General features: G+C 46.4%; 1 protein-coding gene across 2 annotated transcripts in view; it reads left to right on the forward strand.

Annotated features, from left to right (window-relative positions):
- LOC135216174 (trimethyllysine dioxygenase, mitochondrial-like) overlaps window positions 1-22,842 on the forward strand; it is a 189,199-nt gene that overhangs the window by 36,475 nt on the left and 129,882 nt on the right. For both annotated transcript variants that reach the window (XM_064251302.1, XM_064251301.1), the window contains exon 4: window positions 1-105. In XM_064251302.1, the coding sequence (XP_064107372.1) occupies window positions 1-105 (105 nt within the window). The remainder of the gene's footprint in view (window positions 106-22,842) is intronic.

Here is a 22,842-nt window from a genome sequence, read left to right on the forward strand (position 1 = left end):
GCTATAATTACATAACTAATCAGAGAAAATTAGATATGCACAAAATTCCCCTAAATATACGTCCAGCATCTGTAAAGACCACTCAAAAAGTCCTTGAAATTCAGTGTAAGTACTGCATTTTGTACTGGATTTACAAAATATACTGTTTTTATTATTAAGAATAAATCCACCATTGTTCCTACACGTATGCAAACCCTCGGTCCTTTACACAAGGAATTACAGTGGACCTCCTCCTGATTTCTCTTTGGAACATATCTACCCATTATTAACAGGAAATTCGCATAATCGTGGTATTTTTTCCATGAGAAATATTCATAAATTCCTGTTTGTTCCGGTACGATATACAAACCATCGGCGGTGCCTTACAATAGGAAGGTAACTAGCGGCAGCTGGATGGTCGTAAGCTTCGAACAAGGGAGTTCGGTAGTTAACTGCTTGTCCGACAGTGCGCGCGCCGCGCGACTGGGAGGTGAAGAATCACTTTTGCTTTCGGCCTTGTGGTGTGAGGACGTGTTCGCCATCGCTCTCTGCCCGCTTCATTGTCGTATGCTTTGCTTTTGTTGTGAATTTTTCAACTTGGTTTGTCAGTGTTTGAAGGTGAATTGTAAGTACGTACTGTCTTTTTCATCTTTTATTACATTGATTTTTTGGACCATCGGACATGGAGCTATCCCCAGGCCCCCCCATCAACCGTAGATGTACCCGGGGGTGGAGGGCCGCAAGTGTGGGGTCTTCCTCTCTTTCCGAAGATTGAACCTCAGTTGCGCTCGGTGCCGAGGGTAGGAATGCTCTCGGCCCGAGCCTTGTATTTTTTGGGTGAAAGTGTGAAAGTGAAAATTGTAAGTGCAGTGTTCTTTTTCATTTTCATTTATTTTCATGCCCTTTGCGCTCGGTGCCGAGGGCGCGAATGCTCTCGGCCCGAGCCTTATTTTTTGTGTGAAAGTGAAAGTGAAATTGTAAATGCAGTATTCTTTTTAATTTTCATTTATTATTATCATTATGGATCAAGGTTTCCGCTCATTCCCGGGAATTGATCCTCATGCCCTTTGCGCTCGGTGCCGAGGGTGCGAATGCTCTCGGGCCGAGCCGTGTAACATTGTTCTAATTGGTCAAAAGTGCAGTGGGTGTTGTGCGGGGGCAGGAGGAACGAAGGCCTGCCAAGGAGTCGTCGAAAAGCTCTCCTGCGACTCCCTTGGTAACCGATACTTCGTCTTCTTTCCTGCCCCCCCGCTCAGCTCCCACGTATGGCTCCTTCCCCTTCGGGGGGGGGGGGTTTCGAGGTCCTTCATCTTCGCCCGATCCGTAGAGCGTAGGGGGGGCCGCTCGTTACCCGACGTGCATTTGTATTCAGGGTCTTCTGTTCGTTCGGGGTGGGGCTCGTCCCACCCCTCCTGTGTACCCGACTCTTGCTTCCGCAGGTGCTTCTGCTCTGGGGGATGACCTTGGACAGGTGTGGGCGTCGTTGGGACTGCAGGGCGTGCCGAGTGTCCAGGGGCTGCTCCATCATCTGGCGGGGTCTGGGACGGTCACCCATGGAGTGGTGACCACCACCACGATCTCTACTCCAGGGTACGCCGCCCCTCCTCACCTGGTATATTCCCCCCACGTGATGTCAGTGACTCCTACAGCCGCCGTGCAGGGGCCGATTGCTGCCGTACCGAGGAGGGGCGTGCCGCCGCCGCCCGGGTTTGCTGTGCTGCCTCCCCCAGACTTCCGCTGCCCAAAGAGCTCGCCCCTGGACCTGCCGCCGGTACCCAGGATGTCACTGGCTGCTGCCCCGTCTCCTGGCCTACCTGTGCTACCTACCGTACCTGCCGCTGATGCTGTGCTTGCTGCTCCTGCCGCTCCTGCTGTTCCCGTTGTTCCCGTACCTGCCGATGTCATCCCAGTCCACGGTGTTGCTGCCCCAGACGCTGGTCTGTCCGAACAGGTGCAGCTGGGCCCTGTTGCTTCAGCAACAGCAGCCCCGGCTCCATCCTGGATGGCTGACCTCACGTCTGTCCTGAGGAAGCTGACGAAGAAGAGGAGGAAGGTGTCGTCGTCGTCTTCATTGTCTTCTTCGTCATCTGCAGCCGCCTCTTCCCCTTCGACTTCCAAGGCTACCCAGCCGCGGAAGAAGAAGGCTGCCTCCACCCCTCCTAAGAAAGCTCCTTCGGGAACTTCTCAGGCCCCGTCCCACGGGGGTCCTTCTGCTGGTCCTCCTGCTCCTTCGGGAGTAGGGCCTGTCTCTCCTTCCGCAAGGAAGAAGAAGACGGGGACCAGAGGGGTACTGGCTAACACCGGTACTTCCTCGCCTGGTGCTAGAGGTTCTGCCGCTACACCAGGTTCCATCTCGGCCTCTCGTTCGCGAGAGGTACCGAGTGTACGGTCACCCACGGGTGGCCCTGCAGCCAAGACCCAGATGCCAGAGCTCGCTCAGCGCCAGGATCAAGGCACTGAGCGGAAGGCTGGCGAGAGCCGCTCAGGTGACTCTCGCCAGGCCAGCGGCCGCTCTCATAGCGACCAGCTGGTCACCCAGGTTGACGTGTTGGTCCCAGACCGTCCACGGGCTGAGGCTGGGAAGAGGTCCCCCCGATCGCTGGCGCTAGTGTGACTGGCTCCTCTTCCCCATCTTTTCTCCCCTCTACCTGTGGGCAGAGGGACACGGTCATCACCCTGTTGGAAGGATGAGATGCAGGTAAACTACTCGACTGAGCCCCATCCTATCCCTTTCATTAGGGATAGGAGTGAATATCCACCACTTCCCCCAACAAGGGGGGGAAGTGGAAGCCAACAAGAGACAAACCCATAACTTTATGTTGCCTCTTGCAAACAGGAACAAGTTCTTGCTTGCTAGTTTTAAGAGATACGCTTGCCTCTCTCCTATTACTTGGGTCCAGAGGTCTGACCATTGATCCTGCGGTGCACACCCCGATCAATTGGACAGAGGCTAGGATCCCTCCCTCGCTCTTACGACCAGGGAGGCAATCCAAGGTTGGGCGAACTCCAGTCTGTTCACAAAAGACTCGGATTCCTCCCACCAAGAAGTGAGTCTTCCTATTGTAAAAGGACCGATGGTTTGTATATCGTACCGGAACAAATGACAATTTGTCCAAAATTGCATTTTTATAGATTCAACTTCCCTATCAGATATATACTTAGCTATAGACTCCGTCGTCCCCGACAGAAATTCGAATTTCGCGGCACACACTACAGGTAGGTCTGGTGATCTACCGCCCTGCCGCTGGGTGGCAGGAATAGGAACCATTCCTGTTTTCTATCAGATTTTCTCTGTCGCCGGTTCTAGCAACATCGTTGTTAGTTCCTCTGACTGAATTTCGTTATTTTCATCGCAATTGATCTTCCCGTTGGCTTTTTTGGTGACGTATTTGGATCGTTGTATATTGGCATACGCTATTGTGGACTGTATTTTGGATTTGGTTTGGATTTTGCTTTAATATGTCTGACTCTGGAACTGTTTTGAGAGTGTGTGTGAATGAGGGCTATAAGGTGAGGATGCCGAAGGCTTCGGTTGATCCTCACACTGTATGTAGACATTGCAGGAGGTATGATTGCTCTTTAGATAACACTTGTAAGGAATGCGAGAATTTGAGTGCAGAAGGATGGAAGACTCTAACTTCTTACTTGAAGAAGTTAGAGAGAGATAGGGTGAGGAAGGCTTCTTCCAAAACCTTGATTAGTTCTAGATCTAGCGATCAAGTTTCTAATTTAGTAACTTCTCCTCTTGTAAATATTGCCCCTTCTACGTCTGTTTCAGCCCCTTCCCCCTTCACAGATCCTGCAGATTCAACATCTGAAATTGCGGATCTTAAAGCTGCCCTTAAGAGAATGGAGCTTAAGATGGCAGCGCTGGAAGGTAAGCAAATTGAATTTAAAGTGAACAGTGCAGTGGATAGTGATGTAAGTGTCCCCAGTGTAGTGGAGAGGGCATCTGATCGGCTCCACAACGCTCCCAGGCCTAGACCTCTTCCAAGCTCCCAAGCCCAGAGGAGAAGGAATGTCAAAAGCCTTACGGAGGTTGTGGAGAATCCCCACCAGTCAGACGTCCCTTCAGCAGGTTCTGTTTCGCCTCAGACTGCCAGAGATCGCTACTGCAAAAGCGTTCTCCGAGAGTGCTTCTCATCTTCAGAGACTTCATCGCCCAAGCGCGGGTGGAGATCTACGGATCTTTCCCGGCCGTTGAAGAGGAGCTGGAAAGCGCCTCAACTTGATTCGAGTCCTGAGCGTTTCCCCGAAGAATTGCCATCGGACAGGAAGAGGGCGAAGAGATCTATGCTCTCTCCTACTGATTACTGGGAGCCTCTTGCGCCTGACCGTTCTCCTTCTCCTCCTTTGGACAAGGACAGAGAAACGACGAGAATTCTTCAGAATATGCAAGAGTAGATCGCTTCTCTTGTTGGAGTACTCTCCAAGGATCCTCCTAGGAGGAAGGATTCTTCTCTTCCGATCAAGAGATCCAAGTTCCCCTCTTCTGTTCCTCGTTCGATCATGAAACAGGAAGCAGAGCGTTCTCCTTCCTCCAGGCGCGTTCCGTGTTCCAGCAAACGAGAGCCTCCTATCAGAGAGTGGTCTTCGTCTGACAGCGATTCGTCAGTCAGGCGCGAGGCGCCATCCAGGCCGAGAAGGAGCAGAAGCCATAATAACAGCACACACATACACACTCTCAAACACAAGCGAAAACGGGTAATGAACCGGGTAAAGGCTGAGAGAGGTCAACCACAACTCTCGTCCAGGCGGTTTTAACAAAGACTGACACTGTGGCGTGGGTGTGTGGTCCTTGACCACTCTTCACCCGATATGCACCCTCATGTCCAGATCTCACAAGATTCCTTGCTTTCATCTGAATTTAACTGGATCCAGCTAGGCACTAGAAATTATCCTATTGTTAAGAATGAAGATTTGTTCACATATGGACATGAACAAAGCCTATTTAACTTTTACAAATGCCTACTGTAAGTGTAACACCCAGCATAGGCCAGTAGATAACACACATTTTGTACCTCGTGTATGGCAATGCAAATAAGGTAACAACTGATAAGAAAGCTGCATTATAAAAATACATCATTGGTGATAGAACCTTGGTAGGCTGTGTGTAAACACTGGTAAGTTAACCACCTACCAAATTGTCATTTTCCAGAGAAGGAAAATTATGCATTTTTTCAAAGTGCAGTTATGCAGTATTTGTTCTGACACGTAATACAAACCCTCGGTCCTTTACATAAGGAATTACTATTCAGTGCCAGCTGGACCAGTCTTAAGATTTCTAACAAGGTAGTTCGGTAGTAACTGCTTGTCCAATGGTCGGGAGTCCCACCCTACTGGAGGTAAACATATCACTTTGCTTTCGGCCGCTGTCGAATGTAGACGTGTGTTTGCCTCTCTGCCCGCCATCATCGTGATATTTTCATTGTAGTATCAACAATGAAGCTATTATTTTCAATGCTTTTTCCTTGTGTATCACTAGTGTGTGTGACACTGTAAGTACTTATTGTTTTTTTGTGTGTTTTTTTTTTTGGTTTACATCGACAACCGGAGATTGTGTCATGCAAGCCCACGAAGACGAGAAGCCCCCTTGCACCCCATCCAGCCGGAGATTGTGCCCTGGTGTGGAGGGCCATAAGTGTGGGGCCATTAGGTCCACTGACTCTGTGGACTCTCATGTATTGTGTACATGGTGACGAGGGCGCGAGTGTTCTCGGGCCGTGCCATGTGATTTTTGTGTTTCCTGGTCGGAGGAGCAGTGGGAGCTCTATGAGAAGAGGAGGAAGCCACGTAAAGTCACCAAGGTGTCGTCGGAAAGCTCTCCCTCAGCACCTCTGGTGACTTGACACGTCATCTTCCTTCCTCCCTCCTAGCCAGCTCCTGCGTATGGCTCTCTCCCCCTCAGGGGACGTGTCCCGTTCCGTCTCTTTGTTCGATCTGTCGAGCACAGAGGAAGGAGCGCGACACCCCAACCTGGAACTGTACTCGTGGTCTTTGGTCCGTTTAGGGTGGGATCTTTCCCCCCTGAGCGAACAGGAACCCCCCCCACCCCCATTAACCCGACTGTTGCTTCCCCAGGTGTGTCTGCCTCCGCGGGTGGAGACCTCCAGCAGGTTTGGTGGTTGTTGAGTCTTCCGGACACTCCCAGTATCCAGGGGGTGTTGCAACATCTGGCTGCCCCTGTGACCCATGGTACGGTGACAGTGACCACCACCACCCTTTCTACACCAGGGTATGTCACGCCGCCGCACCTGGTTTACACACAGCATGTGACTTCAGTGACCCCCTCAGCTGCTGTACAAGCCCCGCTGACGTTTGTGCCGCGGGAGGAGATGGTTCCTCTGCCGCCTGGTTTTGCTGTCCTCGCCCCGGCCCCTGACTTTGAGTGCCCGAAGAGCTCCCCGCTTGACTGTCCACCAGTTCCTGTGCCTGTTCCTGCTGTCTCTGTTCCTGCCCGTGGTTGTGCTTCTCCTTCCACAGGTTCCTCCAGACAGGTGGAGTTGGGCCGTGTTGCTACCGCAACTGCCCCAGCTCCGTCCTGGATGGAGGACCTGTCGGTTGTCCTGAGGAAGCTGACGAAGAAGAAGTCCAGGAAGAAGAGGAAGGTGTCGTCGTCTTCTCCATCGTCGTCTTCTGCTGCCTCTTCCCCTTTGACTTCCAAGGCCCCACAGCCAAGGAAGAAGAAGGTGGCCTCCCCCCCCCCCACAAGAATTTTCACACAGAGACTTCTAAGGGTCTGTCCCACTCCGGTGGGACAGGTGGTATCTTCCGCTGGTCCTCCCGTTCCATCGAGAACAGGCCCCGTCTCTCCTTCCCCAGGGAAGAAGACGGGGACCATAGGGGTGTTAGCTACCGCTGGCTCCTGGTTCCAGGTTCCACCTCTGGACCAGGAACTGTCTCGGCCACTCGTTCGCGAGCGTCACCGAGTGTACGGTCACCTACCAGTGACCGTGCAGCCAGGGTCCAGACCGTTGAGCCTGCTCACTGTCAGGACCCAGGCACGGAGCGGAAGACTGGCAAGAGTCGCTCAGGTGACTCTCGCCAGGCCGGCGATCGCTCTCGTGGTGATCCCCCGGTTCCCAGGGTTGACGTGACGGTCCCACCAGACCACCCCTCGAGTAGGTTCCTTCACGTGGTGAGGGGGTAAGGGATTCTGCCTTCAAGTTTGCGAAGGCCGGATCCTGACGGAACGCCTACAAAACTTTTGGCATTAATTTGCGTGGACATTTCCACTTTCGAAAAATTTCTCTGCCCTTGGGTGGTGAGTCTGGGAGGGGTTCGTGGTTTGGAGGGGTTTGGATTCGAAGCTAATCGTGGGAGTTGTGGTGGTGAGTCGCACCCAATACGGTTTGGACCCAAGAGATGGTGATGGGATTTTCCCATTGTTCTTTAAGGGCGGAACCATCTCCAGGGATCAGCCCATCGGAATCCAGGGGGGGCTGGTTTTTGGGATGGGACTCCTGGCTTTTGTCCGGAAGCCCACCAATATGTTTGGAGTGGGGAGTCTGTCCCCATTAGTGGGGGTAGAACTCCCAGCAGGTAGATTGGCTTATACCTGGGCCACTGCAAGCTATTTGTTGGTGCTATCCCGAAAGGGTAGGGTATGGGGCAGACCGTGGGGAAGCAACTTCTACGTGTGCCATTGGTGGAGAATGTCGGACCCTGTCTAGTCCGCGATACCTTGTTGGTCTTCCAAGCAGTTGTTGTGTGTGTGTGTGTACATTCCCCTCACCCCCCCCCCCCCCCCCCCCCCCCCCTTTTTTTTTTTCCTTCAAACTAACATGGTAATATGTCTAGTACATTGTCCCCTGGATCCCCCGACTCTTTGGCAACCGTTGACAACCTTAGGCTGGATAAGGACCTCCCTTTGCCATCCCCAACCTCCTCCAATGAAAACATCAAAGATTCTTTGATTGTTACTACAAGCCCTTATGTAGTTCAGAACAAACAGGAAAGAATAGCAGATTTAATAATAGAAATAAGAATGCTAATCCTGATATTGGAATTTTACTTGGATCTCAAGAACCTGAGACTTATAATAAATACCTTTCTCTTGATCTCGACAAAAGCATAAAGAACTGAATATATTTGATGTCCATAGAGATATTGTAAAATGCATTGGCAGAGAACCAAAGATAGCCTCTCAAGGTGACGGAAGCTTGCTTGTGGAAGTTTCATCACCAGATGAAAGTAGAAAATTACTGTCTATTAGTGCTGTAGAAGGAAGCACAGCAAAATGCACTCCTCACAAAACAATGAATCAGTCTAAAGGAGTAGTTTTATAGTACTGAACTCCTACATTATTCTGAGGACACACTCCGGAAAGAATTTGCTGATCAAAAGGTGGTAGATGTGAGACGAATCAAGAAAAAAGTATTGGGAATATTATATCCAACACCTACTCTGATACTCACCTTTGATTGTTTGAGACTCCCTAAATTTCTGAAAGCTGCATGGCTTCACCTGCCAGTTAGACAGTATATTCCCGCTCCCAGAAGATGTTTCCATTGCCAAATGTTTGGCCATTTGATAACACATGTAGGAAAAAAGAAAAGGAATGAACCAGCCATATGCTTTAACTGTGGAAGAAAAGAGCATGGGAATTGTGAACTTACTCCATGCTGCCCTAATTGTGGGGGAGACCATAATGGCAGCACATAAATCATGTATCAAGTATCTCATTGAAAAAGAAACACTTTCTTTTGTATCAAGACTCAAGAGCGCATTACCTTAAAGAAGCAAGACAAAAGACTTTGCAGAAATTCAACACCCAGAAGTCATTTGTAGATGCAGTAAAAGGAAATGAGGAAAGACAAAAGAAATTGAATCTTAAAAAGTGTAATGAAGATAAAGAAGAAAAAAATGGATGCTGGGAAAATTGTCAACAAGAGGACTTAAGTGAAGAGTCTGTAACAATGCCTGAATCAAAAGTCAAGCACCTTGAGAAGGAGATACATCCGTAGAAAAAGTTGATTCAAAACAAAAAAAGAAAAATGAGTAAAACCTTCACCATCCTGTGGTTCAGCTGACCCTCATAGAACATCGGAATTAATGGAAAATAATGAGTCGTATCCCACTATCTTATCATACAAAACAGCAGCAACAAATGTAGAACCTAAGGCAAACAAAAATGTTAAACTCAGTTCAGCTTGGTTTAGACAATAAAATTAGACTAGCTGAAAATGATAAACCAGATACTGCAAGGGTCGAAGATAATACTAAAGATACTGCTGTTTCAAATACACTCATAAGTGATCACTTTGTACATTCAAATGACCCTCTAAGTACTCCTTCGACATCTGGAACTGTACCAAAAGTCCGTCACAAAACTCAGATGTCAGCTTCGAAGAAAAAACCTAATAAAACGATCTTGGACAGGGGATCATCCTCTAGAAAATAGGTACTTTCTCTGCTATACTACAATGGAACTGCCAGGGACTTCGCGCCAAAATATGAAGAGCTACTATGTTTTGATTAATACTTATAATCCAGTATGCTTAGCTCTACAAGAGGGACTATGCTAAGCAACAACAAAAAGCTTACTCCTAAAGAGTTTTTTTGCATTCCACTCCAATCCCATTCCCTATACAGGGAAATTCGGTGGAAGTGCTCTTCTTGTAAGACGAGATATTGCTCACTCAAAAATACAGTTGCAAACTCAATTACAAGCTGTAGCTGTCAAAATTCACTTAAAAAGACTTACACAATTTGTTCATTGTATCTCCCTCCTAATAACCCAATACTTGAACGACAGTTAACACACTTGTATGAACAGCTACCCCGACCATTTCTGATATTGGGAGACTTTAATGGTCGACATTGAACTTTGGGGTGACATTTTAAACAAATCAAAGAGGAAACCATCTTTATTCATCATTAGAAAATTCAGATATGACCCTTTGAATACTGAAAAACCCACCCATTTTCACATTCAGACTGGTGCATTTTCATGTATTGACTTATCTATCACCAGTTGATACATTCATTGACTTCAACTGGGAGGTATTGGAAGATCTATACGGCAGTGATCATTTCCATTGTCATCAGAACTGAGAAATATGAGCCAGTATACAGAATGCCTAGGTGGTGTACCAATAAAGCAAATTGGCCCCTTTTCCAGGAACTCAGTTATACTGAAACTAGATGCAAAAGATATGCCAACAATAGGAGAAGCAGTGTTCTATTTAACAATGATTTTTAAGTTTGCAGCAGAAAGGCAATCCCAAAAACCAGTGGAAAATTGCATCGGAAGCCTGTTCCATGGTGGAATGTTCAATGCAAAATAAGACATAAAGCCATGAGAGCAGCTTATACTAGGTACAGAAGACATCGCTGTGAATGCTACTTGATCTCCTTTAAAAAGGCTCGAGCTAAATTCAGATGGCAAATAAAGTATGCGAGACGAGAATCATGGGCACTTTTATATCAACAATTACCTGGAAAAACACCTATGACCAAGATCTGGACAGTTATTAAGAAAATAGCAGGAAAGTACAATCCTAGTCCCCTTCCAGTTTTAAAAGTCAACGGTGACTTTATAACAGACTCAAAGGCTGTAAGCAATGTTTTTGCAGAACATTTTGCAATGATATCAAGTAGGGATGAAAATTCTCCATTCTACAGGGAGAGAGTATTAGCAGAGTCTGAAACACTTGATTTTACCTCTTTTAAATCTAAATCTATATAAATGCCTTTTACCATGGAGGAATTTTTATTTGCTCTTGGTAACAGTAAAAACACTGCACCTGGACCTGATGAAATTTTATATGAAATGATCAAGAATACTTCAAAGGAAAATAAATTTTTTATTTTAAGTATTATTAATAGAATTTTTAAGGAGAGTGGTTACCCTAGTGTTTTGGGAAATAGCAACAGTTTTACCCTTTGTCAAGCCAGGGAAAGATTCATCTGTCCCTACAAGCTATAGACCAATAGCTTTAACTTCCTGTTTTTGTAAACTTATGGAAAAAATGGTAAATTTTAGGTTGGTTATGGTTTTTAGAATCAAAGAAGAGTTATATCATCATCTCAGTGTGGCTTTCGCCGTATGCATTCTTGCACAGATGTATTGATACGTTTGGAGAATGCAATTTGTCAGGCATTTGCTTCCAAGCAGCATTATGTGGCGGTTTTCTTTGACCTAGAAAAGGCGTATGATATACCTGGAGACATGGAATTATGAAAGTCTTGCATGAAATTGGTCTGCGTGGAGAACTACACTTTTTATTAAAGTCTTTTTAAAAAAACCGTTATTTTAAAAGTCAGTAGTAGTACTCTGTCTAATTTGAAAGAACAAGAGGAAGGAGTACCACAGGGAAGTGTGTTAAGTGTCACTCTGTTTGCCTTAGCCATAAATGGGATAGCCCTCAAAATTCCAAAGATGTAATGTCAACAATGTTCGTTGATGATTTATCTATTTTCGTGTGCTGCATCTAAAATGTCTGTTGCAGAGCGAAAACTCCAGTTGGTAATAAATAAAGTTAACAGTTGGGCAGCTGAGCATGGTTTTAAATTTTCCTCTGCCAAAACAGTTGTTATGCATTTTGCCGTATCAGAGGGTTTCATCCAGACCCAGATCTGTTTTTAAATGGACAGAGACTCGCATGTGCACAGGAAACAAAGTTTTTAGGGTCATCTTTGACAGAGGTTGACATGGGAAGCTCATCTCAGGAGCCTCAAAGTCAAATGCATGAAGGCCTTGAGATGTTTAAAAGTCTTAGGTCATACAAATTGAAAGGGGGCTGATACGAAATACCAGCACATTGTTACATGTTTATAAAGCAATAGTTGCTTCAAAATTGGCATATGGGTCAGAAATCTACTCATCAGCTACGACAAGGAGATTAGATACTTTGAATGCAGTCATCATGGGGGAATTAGAATTGCAACAGGAGCCTTTAGATCCTCTCCAATATCTAGTTTATAGTGGATTGCAGGTGAACATGCCCTTAGATTTGATTAGAAATTTGACCTGTTGTAAATATTGGTACCGCATACAGAGAATTCCTGAGTCCTTATCTTACAATACTCGGTTTTTAAAGGCAATTTTTGTATTTATGAAAAAATATCCTTCATATCCAAAGCCTTTTGGATACAGGGTAAATGTGCATTAGAGGAGCTCAATGTAATAAAAGGAAAAGTAATTCCAGCAAAATTTTTCAAGATTCCCTCCATGGAAGTTGCCCTCTGTGAAATATTGTAAATGGTTTTCTGGTTGCAAGGCAGACTGTTCAGGTGATATTCTTAAGCAGAAATTCTTTTGCCATGCTGAAAAAACATAACAACTCAAGGCAATCTTTACCGATGGCTCCAAATCCAGTGCAGGCGTTGGGTTTGGAGTGGTATACCCTGACAGTAGTTGTTAGTGGTGCATTACCAAGTTGTGCTTCTATTTTTACTGCTGAACTTTTTAGCATTTTAACAGCCCTAAAGAAAATTGTAACTTTAGAAGGAGATAATTTTTACCATTTTTAGTGATTCCAAGAGTGCCTTGGAAGCTTTGGCATCTTTTTAATCCCAGTCACCCCCCTGTGGTACTGGAAATAACAGTGGTTGTTTTTATTAAAACAAAAACAGAAGGCAGTTAACCTCTGCTGGGTTCCTTCACATGTTGGTATTGTTGGAAATGAACGAGCTGATGAATTGGCTAAGTTAGGTACATCAAAAAAATCCAAGAAGTATAGCAATTCCCTGTTCAGACTACATTCCTGAAATTAAAAAGACTGTAGAATCAGTTGGCAATTCTATTGGACAATAGAGAGTAATAATAAAATGAGAGAACTCACTGATGTAATCAACCCCTGGCTTTATATGTTAGAAGACCGTCGGAAAGAGACTGCATTATGTAGGTTACGGATCGGCCACACACGGATTACTCATGGGTTTTTAATGAACAATGACCCTGAACCATTTTGTGAGGATTGTCTTGTTCCCTCACAGTAAAACATTTAATAGTAGATGCCCAGCTTAATATCAGCAAGGAACCGTCATTTTAACGTAGTCGGAAGAATGGATCTTAAACTGGATGCCATTATAGGCAGAGATTTTAATGAGGATAAGCTTTTTAGTTACCTTCGAGAAGCAGGTCTTCTTGAAAAAATTTAGGTTAGTTTGGTCAAGATGTTTGAGTTGTATATGTGTTTATATGTGTCAGTGTATATCATTTGCTTTTAAGTCTTTTTAGATCAGGAAATTTTTATGTACATAAAATTTACCTCCAATTGATAGATCTATTACCATATATAATGTTTTAGTACTTTTAGTATCTATTTATTTTGACAGAACTCTGTAGAATTTGGAAGTTTGCGGGGTGCCTATGTTGCTTGTATTTTTTGTTTACAATTAATTTGAAATAGGTGTGTAGGTGAGATAGGTATTTCGTGTGTTTTTTGGGTTCTCTGTAGTTCTCTTGACAGATTTTATATAAACATATTTATAGCATTTTAATTGACGTTTTCCTTTGCAATTCCTTTTAATGATACGGCGTCAATAACCTTGTCGTTGCGACGCCAGTAAGAATTAATAAATCAATCAATCAAACCCACCAGACCATCCACGTGTCGAGGCTAGGAAGAGGTCCCTCCCGGTCACCAGGTCCAGCTGAGGCTGGACCAGGTACTGTGGCGCATCGAGAGGACATGGCTCGCTCTCACCGCGTCAGTGGACACAACTAATCATCCGACCGTCACTCCCACCGGGACCGGACGGCTCACACGACTGGTAGCAGTTCTCCTGACCCACGAGACCGTCGCTACCATTCTTGGTCTAGCGCTTCTCCTTACAGAGACTGCTGGAATTGACCTGTAGCTTGATCACCACCGCGGGTTGGCGATCGCCTGCAGTCCTCCCAGCCCACCGGCTCCGCTGGTAGGCAGGGTAGGAGCGTCAGGTCTACCTTACCTGTCCCTTCAACCTCCTTGGGCTACACCGGGAGGAGCGAGGCAAGCAGGGGTGACCGTGAGGAGCGCACTCCTCACAGTCCCGCCTTGAGAGCCTATGACCCTGGCTTGGTCCTTGGACCTAGCAGGTCGTATGCCCAATTGGTTGGAGGAAACCACGAGGGGTCTGGCGAGGTTCTTCCTTCTGAAGGAGGAGTGTCTTGAGAGGTGATCAGCCTGGATGGATCTGACGGTCCATCGCCTCAGGACGCAATCACCCCCGAGATACAGAGATCCTTCACAGAGGTCATTGCGCTGATTCATCAGCACAACGACCTCGGGGAAGGATCGGTGGTTGCTCCCTCCGAACTTCCATCGAGGTTGGAGTCATTCTGGGGACCCAAAAAGGAACCCAGAGCAACGGTAGGTTTACCCCGATCCACCTTGGCCGACGGTGTGCTGGGCCAGGTCGACGCTCTTGTCTCCGGACAGGAGGGTTCGCTAAGGTCCAGCAGGTCGGACAAGCTGCTTCTCCCTCCTCTGCCTTGCCAGTGGCTTTTCTACATGCCGTCGGTGGACCCATTGCCGACCAAGCAGGTTGACCCGGAGATAGCTAGGCTAACTCCGGGGGTGCCTCTCCATCACCTACTGGCTGAAAACCTCTGGTTTTCACAGCAAGAGGCATCGGCCCTGGAAGCGACTGCCATGGCAGCCTTCCAGGCAGTCTCCTGGCTGGATCTGTGGTCCCTCACGGTGTCCAGAGTCACAGCCTCCTCGGGAGCTATCGTTCCCGAGGAAGACTCGGCGTTTGGGAGACTGTGCCCGTCTGGAGGTAGAGCCATCTCCTACCTCGCCCACCAGACGGCCAACCTGTGGGCCAACCTGGTCCTTAGACGTTGGGACTCTGTCCTGGCTCGGGTGACCAGGGCAGCCGGTTGAGAGGTGACTGGGTTTACGAAATGGACCGTTGCTGGGTTCCTCCACTCTCTTCCCCAGAGAGATGGTGGACGCTGCGGTGGAAAAGCGTCGCACTGATGACAGTGACCACCTAGTACACCAGGCAGTCTTGAAGGCTTCTGGGCAGCCTCGAGCAATTGCGGCCAAGCCTGGGAGCTTGGCTAACTCTTCCTCTGCTTCCAAGACACTAGCTTCGTCGAGATCGCAAGGAAAGACTCAGCCTTCGTCTTCTACTTCTAGGAGTGAGCATCAGCCCTCCTTCCAAGCCTCCTACTCCCGTGGGAGACCTGCCAAGCGGAAGCCGAAGAGCCATTGGGCAACTTGGCAGCGCTACGGAGCCGAGACCTGTGTAGTGGATGTTCTTCGGGAGGGATACCTACTACCCTTTGAGTCGCAGCCACCCCTCACTTCGCACCCCTAAGCATTTTTAGAGAGGAGTTCTAACTATTCGCGGGTTCGAGCTATTCGCGGTGGTGTCTGGTACCCATCCCCACAAATATGGGGGAACACCGTACATTTTTTTTTTACTTTATTTTGCCCTTCACTTGGTTAATCCACATAATTGAGAGATTACTGTAATAATATATAATATGCTGTAATCTCAATGTTATTGATGTCAAGTATTAGTAGTCTTATTATGGGTTTATATCAGGGGTCTCCAAACATTTCAATGTAAGGGCCACATTATATATTTCCCACATTTATGCGGGCCAAAGGAAAAAAAAAAGAAAAAAAAAACAAATCAGTGCCAGTAATTTAATTTTATGCATTCAACTTACCTGTCAGATATATACTTAGCTATAGACTCCGTCGTCCCCGATAGAAATTCGAATTTCGCGGCACACTTTACAGGTAGGTCAGGTGATCTACCGCCCCGACGCTGGTGGCGGGAATAGGAATCATTCCCGTTTTCTAAGACAGATTTTCTCTATCGGCCGTGACAGCAAACATTGTTGTTGTTACTCCTGATTTGATTTTCGTGTTTTTTCATCAACGCTATTGATCTTCTAAGCGGTTATTTGTGGTACGTATTGGATCTTTGGTTTTGGCATACTCTTTCGTGGACTGTTTTTTGGACTTGGTTTTGGATATTTCATCATGATGTCGGATTCTAGCTTTACGGTTAGAAGACAGTGTAAATGAGGGATGCATGGTGAGGCTACCGAAAGCTTCGGTAGACCCTCACACAGTTTGTAAGGGGTGTAGAAGGAATGAATGTTCAATTTCTAACACCTGTGATGAATGTGTAAATATGAATGAGGAAGAATGGAAGAATTTAAATTCATATTTAAGGAAATTAGATATGGATAGGGCTAGGAAGGCTTCCTCCAGAAGTGTAAGTAGGTCTCGCTCTAACGAGCCTATTAAATTAACACCTAACCCTAAACCTCTATCTTTCTTCCTCTAGTACTAAGACTGCAAATCCGGCAACGGAAAAATTGCAGATCTTAAAGCTGCGCTACAAAGGATGGAACGTCAAATGCTGACGTTGAAAGGTAAGCACAGTGATAGTGGAATTAAGTGTCCCTAGTGCAGTGGAGGGTGCGTCTGATCGGCTCTGTCTCGCTCCCAGGCCTAGACCTCTTCCAAGCTCACAGGCCCAGAGGAGAAGGAATGTCGAAAGCCGTACGGAGGTTACGGAGAATCCCCACCGATCAGGCGTCCCTCGGCAGATTCTGTGACGACCCGAACTGCCAAGGATCGCTATCGAAAAAGCATCCTAAAGAAGTGTTTTTCTTCGTCAGATTCTTCACCGAATGTAAGGGGCGGAGTTCTGATGAACTGTCACGCCCCTTAAAGAGAAAGTTGGAAGGCTCCAACTTTGGATTCAAGCCCTGACTTTTCTCCGATCTATCACCTTGTGAGAAGAAGAAAAGGAGTTGGTTCCTAAACGGAAATCGGGGAGTTTCCTTCCGCTTCTAGACATCCCTCACCTGAATCAGGGAAGGAAAAAGAGAATGCGGCTGCGAAAATTATCCTAAATGTGCAGGAGCAACTTTCGGCCTTAGTAGGAGTTTTTACTAAGGAAAACTCCAGGAGAAAGGACTCTCTCCTTCCTATAAAGAAGACGAAGGGAAGGAAAGAAGAAACGGAAGTTTCGGCTTATACTCAGAGGAGTAATAAGAATGCGCCAAAAATGCCAACCTGGCGCAATGCGCCAGATGCGTTTGAGACTCCATACGAGTCAGAAGAGCAGAAGCGCCAGATCCGCCATATGCCGCCAGAAGCGCCAGCCTGGCGAAACCTGCGGCCAGATGCGCCAGAAGCGCCACCCTGCCGAAATGCGCCAGATGCGCCAGAAGCGCCATTCTCGCCGAAATGCGCCAGAAGCGCCAGCTTGGCGCAAGGAATCACGAGCGCCAAACCCGGCGCAATGAGCCACAAGTGACAAATAAAGAGACGGACTTCTTCCAAAAGACAATTAAGCCAGGAAGATTTGTTTTTGGCTTTTGGAAGGATAAATCTTTACCTGACAAGGACTATAGTTGTCGCACAAGCGGCCGTATTCCTTGTCAGGACATAGGTGGTTCCGGAGAAAGCGATAGAGAGGAACATCCTTCGTCTGACAGGAGAGAAAGGTGTCGCACAAGCGGCCATCGCTCTTGCCAGGAGAAGGATAAGGTCGTTTTGCAGGATCAACCTATCTCTCGTAGGGATGCAAGTTATCGCACAGGAGGTCGTCGTTCTTGCGAGATGTGGGGTGGATGTTGCAAGAGGCCAGTCTCCTGCTGGAAATAAACAATCCTCTTCGGAATGGGATTTTGGAAGAGATTTCGGACTCTGAAGATCAACTCGGCTCCGGGTTTTGTCAGATTACAAGACGCTGGCAGCCCTCTTACTTCAAGAGTTTGGGGACTCTTTAAGCCCGACTGCTCCTCCTTCTCCAAGGTCCTTATTTACAGGCATGAAGGTCCCGAAACAATCATCTTTTATTAAAATGAAGCAACCATTCCATGAACAAGGCTCTCCGATTCGTAGGAAATTGGTTGGAATCCAAGGAGAAGGCGGGGAAGACAGTCTTTACCTGCCCTCCTTCCAGACTATCAGGAAAGAAGGGAATTTGGTACGAGACGGGCAAACCACGGGGTCTAGCTCTCCGTCCACTGCCGAAGCAGATTTTTCGAATCTGGTGGATTCGTCTAGGAGACAAGCCTTGTCATCAGCAAAGATCACATGGGGGACTTCTGAGATGGACCATCTCCTCAAGGGATTGTTTAATGTCTTAGAAGTTTTTAACTTCTTAGACTGGTCCCTTGGGGTGTGGCCAAAAAGACACAAGAGAAGGATCTCTTAGTCCAGAAGTCCTTCATAGTGTCCTTTCCTGTATGGACAAGGCAGTTCAGGATTGGATCAGGAGAGGTGGCCTCTCTGTTTGGAACTGGTATTCTGAAGAAAAGAGTCTTATTTAGCTCTTTTCTGACGAAAGCAGTTACTCCTACTCAGAGGTCATCTCTTCTGTATGCTCCTCTGTCGGACCAATTGTTTCCTTCAAATCTAGTAAAAGATATTTCTCATTCTTTGACAGAAAAGGCCACACAAGATCTCTTGGCCCAATCTGCAAAGAAATCGAGGACTTCGGGTCCTATTAAGAGAGAGACTCGGGCTCCTCAACAGCCCTTTCGAGGAGTACCTCGGCCAGACCCTCTTTTAGAAGAGAGGAGTGCAGAAGAGAGGTAGGTCTTCCTTCAGACCTGTCAAGAGAGCGAAATGAGACAAACAGTCTTCAAGCACCGGTAGGAGCCAGACTTCGGAAATTTCCGAAGAATGGGCTCGGAGAACAGGCAGAAATTTGGTCCCTTTCCGTGGTAACAAAGGGATATATGATCCCCTTCGAGACAGACCTCCCTTGACTACGAACCCGAGGAAAACTGTCAGCCCCAATTACAGGGACCCTGCCAAGAAAGAAGCATTATTGCAACTGGTAGAACAGATGTTGCAAAAGGAGGCCATCGAAGTGGTTCGGGATCCGCATTCCCGAGGATTCTACAACCGTCTTTTTCTGGTTCCGAAATCCTCGGAGGGTGGAGACCGGTCCTGGATGTGAGCGCATTGAACTGATTTGTGGAGAACACAAAGTTCTCTATGGAAACATCAAAATCGGTTCTTGCGGCTCTTCGTCCAGGAGATTGGATGGTCTCCTTAGATCTACAAGATGCATACTTTCATGTCCCCCTGCATCCATCATCGAAGAAATATCTCCGATTCATGATGCAGGGGAAAGTATACCAATTCAGAGCCCTATGCTTCAGCCTTTCAACGGCCCCTCAAGTGTTCACGAGGCTAATGATGAATGTTGCGAGATGGCTACATCTAGAGGGGATAAATATATCCCTTTATCTGGACGATTGGCTAATAAGCAAAATCGGAAATTCAGTGCTTGAAGGACTTGGAGAAGACTTTTGAACTTGACAAAATCTCTGGGACTGCTCGTGAACCTCGAGAAATCACAATTGATCCCAGACAGAACATAGTCTATCTGGGGATACAGATGGATTCTCGGGTTTTCGGGCGTTCCATCTCAAGACAGAATTACCTCGAGGCTTAGAAAAGATCTCGAACTTCTTAGGGAAAGAACGGACCTCGGCGAGGGAATGGCTCAGTCTGCTGGGCACCCTTTCCTCGTTCAGAGCAGTTCATTTCCCTGGGAAGATTAAATCTCAGACCTCTGCAATTTTATCTATAGAGGATGTGGAGTCAAAAGACAGGAGACTTGTCAGACGTTTTTCCCATCCAACAGGGGATAAAATCCGACCTAAAGTGGTGGTTAACCCCATTAACAAGGAACGAAGGGTGTCCCTCTTGATTCGGAACCCTCACCGAGTGTTGTTTTCCGATGCCTCGGAACAGGTTGGGGAGCAAACACTGGGTCCAAAGGAAGTAGCAGGTATTTGGACCAGACAACAAAACTACTCTGCACATCAATGCGAAGGAACTCCTGGCAATTCATCTAGCCCTGGGAATACTTCGAAGCGGAAGTCAGAGGGGTGGTAGTTCAAGTCAATTCCGACAACACCACAGCTCTGGCTTACATCGGAATCAAGGCACTCACTCTCTTCTTCTGAACGAAATAGCGAGAGCTCTATAACCTGACAGAGGAACGGGGCATTATTCTGCGTACAAGGTTTGTCCAAGGAGTAAAAAACCTAAGGGCAGGACAGGTTGAGCAGAAAGAACCCAGATTCTCCCGACAGAGTGGATGCTCCACTCAGGAGTCTGCAGACAAATATGGTCACTCTGGGGGAGACCCCAGATCGACCTGTTTGCCACGTTCCTCTCCAGGAAAATAAAGAGGACAACTTCTGCTCGCTAGAAGAAGATCCCAGAGCCACAGCGATCGATGCCTCCTCATGGATTGGTCAGGCATAGATGCATACGCCTTTCCCCATTCAATTGCTGGGGGAAGTAGTAAGGAAATTTGTGGCATCGGAAGGAATGAGAATGACTCTAATTGCTCCCTTTTGGCCTTCCTGAAATCTGGTCACAGAGGTACTGGAATGGACGGTGGACTTCCCAGATCTCTACAGACAGGACAGATCTGCTCAGGACAACCCCACTTCGAGAGGTTCCACAAAAAACATGCAAAGTCTCTCCCTGACTGCCTTTCGACTATCGAAAGACTGGTCAGAAGCGAGAGGCTTTTCAAAGAACGTGGCAACTTCAATTGCTAGAGCCCGCAGAGCCTCTACCCTGCGGGTCTACCAATCGAAGTGGGAAGTTTTCCGTAGTGGATGTAGGTCGAAGAAGCTGTCCTCTTCCAATACCCTCTGTAACCGAAATCGCGGATTTTCTCCTCTCTTGAGAGAAGAAATCCATTAAGGCCGTATCAAAACTATCAAGGGATATAGGAGCAATGCTCTCAGCTGTTTTTAGAAACAGAGGGGCTGAATCTCGAGAATAATAAGATCTTCATGATCTCATCAGGTCTTTCGAGACTAAGAAATGAGATCGTTGATTCCTCCGAGTTGGAACCTGGACGTTGTCCTAAAGTTCTTGATGTCGGACAGGTTCGAACCTATAGATAAAATCTCATTCAGAGATCTTACTAGCAAATGCATATTCCTGTTGGCTCTACGCAACTGCTAAGAGGATCAGTGAATTGCATGCTTTGGACTCTCGGGTGGGATTTAGAAAAGACTCGGCTGTCATTTCTTTCCAGGATCTTTTCCTAGCAAGAATGAGAACCCTTCTAAAACCTTGGCCTAGAAGTTTTCGAAGTCAAGGGACTCTCTTCTCTGGTAGGAAGAGAGTTGGATCGGTCCCTTTGCCCAGTCAGGACCTTAAAATTTTATTTAGAAAAGAAGACACAGCTTCAGGGATGTCGACAAGGTCTTTGGTGTTCGGTAAGAAACCCCAAGAGACCGATGTCAAAGAACGCACTGGCATTCTTTGTCAGAAATGTAATTACCGAAGCTCATAGGAATTGCCAAGAGAACTCTTTAAAGCCTGCTGAGAGTGAACAAAAAAGCTCACGAAGTCCGGGCTGTGGCAACTTCCCTTTCTTTTACGAAGAATATGTCCATGAGAAACATTTTAGCAGCAACTTATTGGAGGTGCAATTCAGTATTTGCATCCCACTATTTAAAGGATGTTATAATAACATACGATAAATGTTTCGCTCTTGGACCTTATGTATCAGCGGATACTATGCTGGGAAATGGAGCAGACGCGATCCTTAAATTTGTTTTTTAATAATTTTAATAATTAGTTTTGATATTGTTGTTGAGTTGTGGGTTGCTTGAAAGGATGTTCGGGGATGACTCCTTTCAATCGTAGTACTAACCCCAATGAGGATCAGGTGATCGGGATTAGTGTCGTGCTCTATGATCATGCCAATAGGCAAGGTGTTTTGTCATTTAAGTGGATAGGACCCCATTGACAAAGATCCTAAGGTTCTGAAGCGTAAGTGGGTAAGACCCCTGTAAAACAGACCATCAAGAACTCTTAGCATGAGGTCACTACCTCGCTGAGGCTCTTGAAGCGATACGGGCTCCTAGGCAGTAGCCATGAAGTCTTTTCGCTAACACAGGTAGGAAGAATCAAGGTTTTTAATTTTATTACCTACAACATATGTTGTTCCTGTCTATTTCAGTAGATTAGTCTGTCTTACCTCCACCAAAGGTGCCAATCAGCTAAGTATATATCTGACAGGTAAGTTGAATGCATAAAAAAGGGATTTTGACGTAAGGAAAAATCTATTTCTGGGCGATTGGTTCGTGTCGCCAGCGAAATATCCTTTAATCCATTATTTCTAAGGTAAATGCACTAAACACATACCAGAGAATAAATAAAATAAAAGAAAAGGTCAGTACTACTGACTCGCTCACTCCAAGAGGGTGTCGGTATGAACACTAGGGCGAGTGAGACCACTACCACGAACCGCTTACAATAGAAATCTCCTACTACAAAACCCCCACCCCCATAGAGGGGAGCCGACCCACAGAGTGGGCAGCAGCTACTACTACTCCATCCATGCTGCCGACTGCTGCGCCTCTGGTGGCCATCCTGAAGTTAGCAGACAATCTTGAGCGCAGGGTATGGGTAGGGTGGGATTTCGCTGGCGACACGAACCAATCGCCCAGAAATAGATTTTTCCTACACGTCAAAAATCCCTTTTCTGGGCTCAGTTCGTGTCGCTGCGTGAAATCGTACCAGAGAATTAGCACAAGATTGTAAAGAAAATAAATAAATAAAATAAATAAGGTCTCAATAAACTTAAAAATAAAATAAAGAAATATAATTGCTAAGAAATATACATACACAATGATACAAAGTTAGAAAATATTCCTTAAAATTAACTTAAAGTTAACATATATGTACAGGGCTTACATGGAATATATGTTGATCTTAACATTTGTGTATAGTTAATATGTACAAAGTAAATAAAGCAATTATAATAATAAACTGAATTTGAACAAACTTAGACAATAATATAATAAAACAAATGTATATGACTTAGTATACAAAACCGTAACCATTGCAAATGTAGATGTGTCACCCTAGCATAAAAATAAGGGGACCACATCAT

This window comes from Macrobrachium nipponense, chromosome 6, assembly GCF_015104395.2.
Source record: "Macrobrachium nipponense isolate FS-2020 chromosome 6, ASM1510439v2, whole genome shotgun sequence".
Taxonomy (NCBI): Eukaryota; Metazoa; Arthropoda; class Malacostraca; order Decapoda; family Palaemonidae; genus Macrobrachium; species Macrobrachium nipponense.